The sequence below is a fragment of the Chrysochloris asiatica genome, unplaced genomic scaffold (genome assembly GCF_000296735.1).
Source record: "Chrysochloris asiatica unplaced genomic scaffold, ChrAsi1.0 scaffold00211, whole genome shotgun sequence".
Taxonomy (NCBI): Eukaryota; Metazoa; Chordata; class Mammalia; order Afrosoricida; family Chrysochloridae; genus Chrysochloris; species Chrysochloris asiatica.
In genome coordinates this window covers 3,330,790-3,341,872 of record NW_006408729.1, presented here as the reverse complement: position 1 = coordinate 3,341,872, position 11,083 = coordinate 3,330,790, and the positions used below count along the sequence as shown (strand labels likewise).

Genomic DNA, 11,083 nt, shown 5'->3' with positions numbered 1-11,083 from the left:
ATGTATTGATTAACAGTAGTGATGGAAATGTAAAAGTGGGAAACAAAGAAGGATCCATAGTTAGGAAATACATCCTTGGTGATATAAAATGATGCTGGACATTGCATGTTGCAAAATTTTTACAAGTCAAATGACGTCTTCATTGTAAATACTTTTTAAAACAACATGAAAGACAGTTATACACATAGACTTCACCATATGGAATACATAGAAATTGAATTGACTCATCTGTGGAAACAGAAAAAAAAAACAAAAAACTATGGTCAGACTTTAGAACCGACCAACAACTGCTAATATACAAGTTCAGGCTGAAGCTGGAAAAGTTAAAAGAACTCCACTGTAACCAAAAAATGATCTTGAGCATATCCCACCTACATTTAGAGATCATCTCAAGAACAGACTTGATGAATTAGACACTAGGGACCAAAAATTAGAAGACTTATTGGATAATATGAAGAACATCATACAGGAAAAAAGAAAAAGGTTATTAAGAAGACAAGGAAAAAAGAAAACACCAAAATGGATGACAGAAGAGATTCTGAAACATGCTCTGCAGTGAACACAAAGTCAAATATAAATATTATAAATGTGCAAAGATTTGTAGTTAGAAACTCAAGGGGAAGAAGACATTCAGCATTTCTCAAGCTGAAAGAGCTGAAGAAAAAAAATCAAGCCTTGACTATAAAAATGGAAGGATTCTTTGGGCAAAATATCAAATCATGCAGAAAGAATCAAAAGAAAATGGATGGAAAACACATATCACTCTAACAAAAAGAAATGGTCGATGTTTAACCATTTCAAGAGGTAGCATAAGATCAAGAGCGAGTGGTCTAATAAGAAATCTAATGTGCACTGAAGACATTAGCAAAGAACAAGTCTCTGGGAATTGATGGAATACAAATTCAAATGTTTCAACACACTGATGCAACACTGGAGGCACTTACTTATCAAGAGAAATGTAGAAGACAGTTACCTGGCAAACTTATTTGAAGAGATTCATATTTGTGCCCACTTTATAGAGAGGTGACCCAAAAGAATGTGGAAATCATTGGACAATATCATTTATATGAAGTGCATGTAGCATTTTGGTAAAGATTATTCAAAAACAATTGCAACACTGCATTGACAAGGAAATGTCAGAGGTCCAAGTCAGATTCAGATGAGAATATGGATATCATTGCTAACATCATTGGGTATGGCTGAAAGCAAAGAATACCAGAAAAAAAAAAAAAATGTTTACTTGTGCCTAATAGACTATGAAAAGGTTCTCAAATGTGTGAATCATCATAAGCTATGAACAATACTTCAGAGAATGAGTATTCTGGAACACTGAATCATGCTCATGAGGAACCTGTACATATGCAGTTTTTGAACAGAACAAGGAGATGTTGGATAGCTGAAAATTAGCAAAAGTGTATGCCAGGGTTGTGTTGTTTCACCATACCTACTAAATGTGTATGCTGAGAAAATAGTCTGAGAATCTGGATTGTATGAAGAAGAATGTGGCATCAGGATTGAAGGATGATTCATTAAGAACATGTGATATGCAGATGATGCAATCTTTTTTAGTGAAAGTGAAGAGGACTCTAGAACACTGTGGGTTAATGTACTGGAGTTCAAGGTCGGCTTGAATCTCAATGTCAGAAGTTCAAGTTCACCACCAGCTGCTCCTAGGAAACCCTATACAGGGTCACTATAAGTCAGAACCAACTCAACGGCACTTAAAAACAACAAATGACTGTGCAAAGGCATCCGACCCTGTGAATCATGACAAGCTATAGACAACACTTCTGAGAATGAGTGTTCCAGAACATTGAATTGTGCTCATGATGGACCTGTACATATGCAGTAGTTTGAACAGAACAGGGAGACACTGAATAGTTTAAAATCAGGAAAGGCATGTGACAGGGTTGCATTCTTTCATCATATTTATTAAATGTGTATGCTGGGAAAATAATTTGAGAAGATGAATTATATGAAGAAGAATGTGGCATCAGGATTGGAGGAAGACTCAGTAACAATCTGTGATATGCAGATGATCCAGTCTTACTGGGTGAAAGTGAAGAGTACTTAAAGTATTTACTGATGAAGATCAAAGACCACAGCCTTCGGTATGGGTTCACCTCGCTATAAATAAAACACAAATCCTTAGAACTGGGCCAATAAATAACATCAGATACATGGATAAAATATTAAAGTCGCCAAAGACTGAATTTTGCTTTGATCATCATCAACACTCATGGAAGCAGCAGTCAAGAAATCAAGCAATGTACAGCATAAATTAAATCTGCTGGGAAATACCCCTTTAAAGTGTTCAGGAGCAAAGCTATCAATTTAAGGATTAAGGTGTGCCTGACTCAAGCCATGCTGTTTTCAATAGCCTCATATGCATGTGAAAGTTTGACACTGAATAACAAAGACCTTAGAATAACCGATGCTTTGAGTTACAGTGTTGAAGAATATTAAAGTTTCTGTGGACTTCCAGAAGGTAAAAGCAAATCTGTGTTGGAAGACGTACAGTCTGAATGCTTCTTTGAAGCCAAGATGGCCAGTCTTAATCTCTCATACTTTGGACATATTATCATTAGGGACCAGTCCCTGGAGAAGGACATCATGCTTGGTAACATGGAGGGACAGCAAAAATGAGCGAGAACCACAAGATGGATTGTCACAATGGCAGCAGCAATGGGCTCAAGTGTAGCAGCCATGGTGAGGATGGCACAAGGCTAGGCGGTGTTTCGTTTTATCATACATAGAGTCTCCATGAGTCAGAAATGACTCAGTGGCATTTAACAATAACAACAACAATCTATACCCATAGAAGCATCAGTCAAGAAATTAAAAGATGTATTGCATTGGGCAAATCTACAAAAGATCTTTTTAAAGTGGTAAAACAAAGATTTTATATTGAAGAATAAGATGTGCCTGGCTAAAGCCAAGGTATGTATTTTCAGTTGCCTCACATATATGAATCGGGCTGCGAACCTTAAGGTCAGCGGTTCGAAACTACCAGCCGCTCCACGGGAGAAAGATGAGGCTTTCTACTCCCGTAAAGATTTACACCCTCGGAAACCCTGTACAGGGTCGCTATGGGTTGGACCCGACTCGATGGCACTTAACAACAACAACAACAACACATATATGTGAAAGCTGGACAATGAGTAAAGAAAACTGAAGATGAATTGATATATTTGAATTATAATATTGGTAAAGAATGTTAGGAGTCTTGTTGTGGCACTGTAGGATAAGCACTGAACCGCAAGGGTGCAATTGCAAGATCATTGATTTAAACTCATTAGCAGTTCCTCAGAAACCCCATACAAGTTAACTATGAGTCAGGAGCGACTGAGCAGCAATTAACAACAACTACAGAGAATGTTAAATCTACCATGGACTGCCAGAAGAACAACTATATCTGTCTTGAAAGAAGTAGAGGAAGAATTCAATGAAATGGATTATGATCAGTAGAACAATGAGCTCAAACCTAGGTAGGTTTTTGAAGATGGCACAGTACCTGGCAGTGTTTCGTTCTGTTATGAGTTGCTATGAGTTGGAATTGACTAGATGATACCTAACAACAGCAACAATTATGCAATTCAAACTAGAGAATGTTGATATAAAAACTGTAAAATTCTGATGGCATGAAAATTTCCAAATTTTTTTCCAGTATTATGGTTTTGGTGAAAGTTTACTAAACAAATTAATTTTCCTTTTAACAATTCCTATTTTGACATTTATTTCCATTCCCATAATGGAACAGCACATATCCTGCTTCCTGTATTTCCCATTTCCATTTATCCTTCTTTCCTCTCCCTTTCTGTTTTATGAACTCTATCTCTGGAGTAATGCTGACCTTCTAATCTTGTATGATTGTTCGTGCTATATTTTATTACTTTTTGAAGGAATAAAATCATATTGAAATATTATATATAACTTCAGGATTTTCATGATCATTTCAATTTCAGAAGGAAGCAAAATAGGCATGATAATAGATAAAATAAAATAAAATATTTTATGCTGATGAACTTACTGAATTTTTTATTGTTTATTTCTTTGATTGTCTAGGTACATTTATAAAAAATATTTGCAACATAATATTTTATTTTGATTGCTTTTATTTCTCAAATATGCTCTGCTTTGTATGAATTAATTTTAAGAATAGATTGTGTTTGGCCTTTTCTTAAGGAATTGTTGATACAGTAAAAGCATATTGTTGTTGTTATTATTAAATCATATTAATTTTTATATCTACAGATACTCATTTAAAAGAACTTCCAACCCTTCTCCACTGTACAGCAAAATTTGGCTTAAAGAACTTGGCTATTCATTTGCTTCAATGTGTGGGAGCAAGGTGGGCATTTAAAATGAAAAATATGGAGGGGTTAGATCCAATACACATTGCTGAGCGACATCGACATGAAGAGCTGAAGAAAATATTTGAAGACTTTTCAGTAAGTTTATTTTTACATTTTATCCCTACAACAGTTTTGTGTAAAGTATCTATGTGTACGTGTGTGTACACGTATTACTCATTTGAAAATGATGTTACTGTGTGACTAATAACTAATATTTGTTGGTACTGAGTATTTTTGGTTTTCACTGCCTTGGAATGCATTTTGTAAGGTTAGTCAACTAGTTTTAGTTCAGCAGTCAATCATCTTTGATACCATACTCCTACCCCTAAGTATTCATCTTTGAAACCTATCTTGTCTTTCTCACTTGTTGTGAAGTACTGTCGAGTCTGTTCTGACCCATAGTGACCTTGTATAGGGTTTCTGAGGAGCAGCTGGTGAGCTTGAACAACCAATCTTACAGTTCAAATGGCTTTGCAGTCTGACACATTAACCCATAATGCCATACCAGGACTCCAACTTAAATATTTATATAAAAAACAACACAAAATGAATGCATTACCATGGAGTCAATTTTGACTTACAACACCCCTGTAAGAATAAAACCACCCCATAGGATTTCCAAGATTGTAGAAGCAGATTGCCACATCGTTTGTTTCATGGAGTTACTGGTAGGTTCGAACAGCTAACATTTCAGTTTACATTCACAGCTGAGCACTTAACCACTGCCATACCAGGCCAGGGTTCCTTCTGTATAGCCCATTGATATTGGAAAGTACATGGTAAAAAGAGAATAAAATCTGCATACCTTTACTCTTTTGTTCATCTTTTATGCTGTTGTTGTTGTTAAGTGCCTTTGAGTAGGTTCTGTCCCTTAGCAACCCAGTACAGGGTTTCCAAGGAGCAGCTGGTAAGTTTGAACTGCCAACCTTGTGGTTAAAACTGAATTTGTGGTAGAGTGCTTATCCTACAGTGCCACACCAAGATATCAATATCTAGATATGTATGACAATATTAAACACATGAAAACAAATAATTATCAGGCTGAAGGAATACATTTTGTCATTCAGAAAGCCTGCCCAATAAAATGTTAGCTCATGCTGCTTAAATTTGTTCGCTTACATGATGTCTTCTCTCTTCCGGTTAAGTCTCAGTTCCTTACATAGGTTGAAACCCAAAATTACAGAAAGTCTTTTAAAGGATGTTAGTTTTGTGAGCGTGCAACCAAGTAGGATTTTATGAAGAAGGGGCATTATCTTAATATGTAAAGTCTGATTTCCAGACTTACATTTAGGAAAGCAGTTACTCTCTGTACTAAAGGTATGCACAGTTTACTCCAGAAAGTAAATTGTATTGCTGATGACTCTTAGAAAAATATAATAGGGCACTCATTCTATGAGTAAATACGTCAAATTTGTCTTTGGGTTCTAATAACAGAAGCCATTTTATTGCGAAGTAAGTTTATTTTGAATATTGGGATGATATAAATATATGTTTTTTGGGGGTTTTTCTTTAACATTTATGCTGGATAAAGTTAATCTTATATTGGATTTTTAAAAATCATCACTATTTGCTGTCTTCAAAGAGTAAAATGACAATGGAGAAAGTTACATTGACATAAGGGACAAAATAATTATCAGAAGCCTATTGATATCATCTATCTGGAATAACAATAAAGTGTCTTTGGCTTGTATTTAAAATAAATACAAAGCAAAAAGATTTGTAATAACATTTTAAAACTACCAATTTTAGCCTATGGAATTAAAATCAGACATAAGAATTATTTTTATTTCTAAAAAGATTTTAGATAGGAATTCTCATATATATTAAAGTTTAATCCTCTTTTTTCTGATAAATGCATTTACTTTTATAATTATCTATAGTATTTAGTCATTGACCACTGCAACATAGCATCTATTCCTGGTAAGTAAATGAATCCACAGAGCCTTGGACATGTTCGCATAATATGTTTGCTAAATACAATCTGGGTATTTGTTTCCAACTCTCGTCATCCATATGCTCAAATTCCTAGTGTGGGCAAACTTTGGACTGCAAACCACCAGGCATTAGTTGAAAATCCTATACAGAGTTGCTATAAGCCGGAACCAACTCACAGCACTTAACAATACAAACAGTGGACTTAAATTAAAAATTTCCCTATAAATCTCAGCATCCAGAAATACTTTGTAAAATAAATATTAATTTGCAGAATATTGCTTCCATTTCTTGCTCTCCAGTGAGGACCCAGGTTTTTGACAAGAACAATCCCATGCAAACTTCATGAGCTCCATAAATAATAAGTAATGATGACAGTAGATATGAAAATAAATACAAGGATAGGAGTTGCTGTTGATACATTAGGGAAATATTTTTTCAGGGTATTTATACTTCTGCTTCTGTAGTAATAACATGGGTAGAAGTTGATTACTAACATTGCTTGTAACTGTCTCTTCAATCTTTTATAGCAACAGCACTGGTACTCTGCAGTTATATCTGAAAACTCTTCTATAACATTTATTAAATTATTTTATGCATTCAATCTGTTTATGAGTTCTTATAATTTGCCAGAATATCTATAGTAGATATACCATTACAGGTAACATTCACAAATTATTTTGTGAACACTCTGATGTCAGCAAGGATGTAATTAACTGTGGACAGCAGCTCTATGAGTGAATTTAGTGACTATGGATAATTAAGGTGCCATCATTTTGCAAGCGTTCAAAGGTCATTTTGTAAATGTGTGGTTAAAAGAATGGTGATATGCATGTTTGGACAATTTGTGGCACACATTGAAAAGTGTGTATGCTGTGTTGGCTTATTCTAATTATCAATTTAATTTATACAAATCTAGACATCATATCTTCTTCAGTGAAACTATGACAGATAATTCCATGATTACATTATAGATTCTGAATTGTGGATATTGTTGTTAGCTGTCATAGAGTAGACTCTGACTCATGGAAACCTTATGTATGACAGAACCAAATTTTCTTCAGTACTATATAATCTTCATGCTCTCTGGTAAATTTGAGTTCATATTTATGGCTATTGTCTCAACCCATCTCCTTGTGGATTTCCTTCATTTTTGTTAATCCTCTACTTTACCCTTTTCTAGTGATTTATCATCATGTATATTTTTATGACATATATATATATATATGTGTTTAATGTCATAATCACATTATCTAATATTCCTCCATGTGTTCAAATTTGCATTAACTATTACTTCAAAGTGTTCAATGGAGAAGGCAATCTTTCATGCTTGAAGTTTGCAATCTGCCAATGGGCCGTACTTCTTTCTCTATGGAGAAAATACCAATTTTAAATTCCAACTTTTTTTGCTTCCAGTTTATTTTTTGATTTATTCAATTCCTCCTAAGTCCCCATTAGTGAAACATTGTTCATTTTAGTGTAACAGGGAGTTATTATACATTGAATTTGGGTATTAATAATACAATGAATTTGGACATTAATGAATAAAGTGAATAGAAGGAAAAAGTCAATCACAATTAAGAAAAATGCAAAAACAGAAAAAGAAAGCATTAACAATCCTTTATAACTATCAAGTGTCATTCATCTCCTGTTGTCAGCTATTCAAAATAGAAGATATATCTTCTCAAGTCACATTCTTTGTACTCATGAGATATTTCCTTTGAGAGGAGTGATATTTAGTTTAATTACTATGAATTTAATCATTTAGATAGAATCTACTTATAGAACTTCTTCATAATAAATGAATAGCTTTCATGCTATGATGAAGTTATATAATTAACATCTGTATTTCATGTATGTTTTATAGGTGTTTATTAGATAATAATACCATATATATCTGATGCTAGATAATAATACCGTGTATTAATATAACCCATAATTTAATAAGTACATTATATTTCAAACTGCTACTTAAGAATCTCCCTCATTCATCCTTATAAGTTTAAAACAGTTCACAAAATGGTTAAAGGTAGTTCCCAACTTATGACAGGGTTTTGTTCCAGTGAATCTATCATGTTATTTCTGATGTAAGTCAGCCACTTTATTTAAAATCTTATTTGTTATGTTTTTATTATTATTGCTTTGTCATGACTATTTTTGTTTGTTTTGAGTGATTGGGAATGTTCCATATAATATTAAGCACATACTCTAACATAGACAATGTTATTGTTATCAGGTACCACTGAATCAGTTCTGACTCATAGAGACCTCATGTACAACTGAAAGAATGACTGCCCAATTCTACACCATCCTTAAAATTGTGTTGGGGCACATTATTGCTGACAGTGCTTCGGTCCATCTTGTTGGAGGGCTTTCTCTTTTCTCCTTTTATTGGCCTTTTATTTTACCAAGCATGATGTTCTTCTCCAGGGACTGGTTCCTCCTGATAACGTGTCTGAAGTACATGAGACAAATTACCTTAATGCAGTCTTCTAAAGAGAGTTCTGACTGCATTTCTTCTAAGAAAGATTTGTTTGTTATTCCATTGTACTTTTAATAGTCTCCTTCAGCACCCTAATTCAAATGCATGTGCTCGATGGTCTTTCTTATTCATTATCCTGCATGTCCACTGACAATAGGTCTACAAGGAAGATCACTTAATACCGCAGGTCTTAGTCAAATTTATAAACCAACCACAAAAGCTAATGATGATGAAATTGCAGAATTCTACCAAATTCTTCAGTCTGAAGTTGAACAAACACACAATCAAGATGTATTGATAATTATTGATTGTTGGAATGCAAAAGTTGGAAACAAAACGGAAGGATCAATAGTTGGAGATTTTGCTTTGGTGATAGAAACAATGCTGGAGATTATATAACATCATTTTTTCAAAACCAATGACTTCTTTATGGCAATTGCTTTTTTTAAACAACATAAAAGATGACTATACATATACACCTCCCCACATGCCATACACAGAAATAAAATCTATGACATCTGTGGGAAGAGACTGTGGAAAAGCTTCATATCGTCATCCAAAATAAGCCAGGGGCAAACTTTGAAACAGATCATCAATTGCTCATATGCAAGTTCAGGCTGAAGCTGAAGAAAATTAAAACAAGTCCATAAGAGCTGAAATTTGACTTTTAAAATATCCCATCTGAATTTAAAAATAATTTCAAGAACAGATATGATGTATCAGACACTACTGACCAGAAGATTTGTGGGATGACATCAAGAACTTCATAAAGAAGAAAGCAAATCATCACTGAGGAGACAAGAAAGAAGGATAAGACCAAAATAGATGTCTGAAGAAACTATGATACATGCTCTCCAGTGTAAAGATGCTAAAGCAAATAAAAGAAATAACAAGATAAAAGAGCTGAGAAAATTTTCAGAGGGCAGCTTGAAAAAATAAAGTCAGGCAATATAATAAAATATACAAAGATCTGGAGTTAGACAATTAAATGGGAAGAACACACTTAGCATTTCTTAAGCTGAAAGAACTGAAGAAAAAAATAAAGTCTTGACCTAAAATATTGAAGGATTCTATGAGCAAAGTATTGACTGATGCAGAAAGCATCATAAAAAGATCAAAGGGATATAGAGTCCCTGTACAAAAGACAAATGGATGATGTTCAGACATTTCAAGGCATAGCATATGATCAGGAGACATTGATATTGAAGGAAGGAGCCAAAAGTACACAAAAGGCAGTGACAAAGAACCAACCTCTGGGAATTGATGGAATACAAATCGAAATCTTCCAACAAACTGAAGCAGCACTGGAGATACCTATGCTTGTATGTCAGGAAAGTTTAAGACTGCCACTAGGTCAACTGATTAGAAGAGATCCATGTTTGTGCCCATTCCATAGAAAGACGACCCAACTGAATGGGGAAATCATCAAACAATATCAACAATATCACATGTAAATCAATTTTAGGTAAAGAAATTTCAATAATGACTGCATCAGTACATTGACAGGGAACTGCCAGAGGTTCAGGCCAGATTCAGACAAGAATGTGGAATGAAGTTTATCATTGCTGACATCTTGGGTGAAAGCAGAGAATATAAGAAAGCTGTTTTCTTGTTTTTGTTTATGCAAAGGCTTTTGATTGTGTGGATCAGGACAAGCTATGGACAACATTGTGGAGAATGAGTATTCCGAAGCCTTTAGTTGTGTCCATGAAGAATCTTAACATATATCAAGATGTAGTCATTTGAACAGAACAAGGGGACATGGAATGGTTTAAAATTAGGAGAGGAGTGTGCCAGCATTGTAGTCTTTCACTATATTTACTCATTTGTATTCTGATTAAGTATTCCAAGAAGCAGGATTATATGAAGAACATATAACAATGGGTTTGGAGAAAGACTGATTATCAGCTTGCCATATGCAGACGATACAACCTTGCTTACTGAAAGCTAAGAGGACTTAAAATAGTTACAGATGAAGATCAAAGACCACAGCCTTCAGTACATATTGTTGGAGAAGAATATTAAAGGTGCCATGGACTGATAAAATAACAAGCAAATCTGTGTTGAAAGAAGTACAACCAGAATGCTTCTTAGAAGCCAGGATGGCCAAACTTTGTCTCTCACATGTTGGTCACATTATCAGAGGGACCAGCCCCTGGAGAGGGACATCATACTAAGTAAAAAGGAGGGTCAGTGAAACAGAGGAAGGCCCCCAGTGAAATGGATTGGCACAGTGGTAGTAACAATGAGATAAAGCTAAACAATATTGTGAGGATGGCACAGGACCAAACAGTGATTTATTCTGTGGTGCATA

General features: G+C 34.5%; 1 protein-coding gene across 1 annotated transcript in view; it reads left to right on the top strand.

Annotated features, from left to right (window-relative positions):
• Positions 1–11,083, top strand: part of BANK1 (B-cell scaffold protein with ankyrin repeats 1) — a 538,680-nt gene that overhangs the window by 249,548 nt on the left and 278,049 nt on the right. The window contains exon 6 of the mRNA XM_006872727.1: positions 4,255–4,455. Coding sequence (XP_006872789.1) covers positions 4,255–4,455 — 201 coding nt within the window. The remainder of the gene's footprint in view (positions 1–4,254; positions 4,456–11,083) is intronic.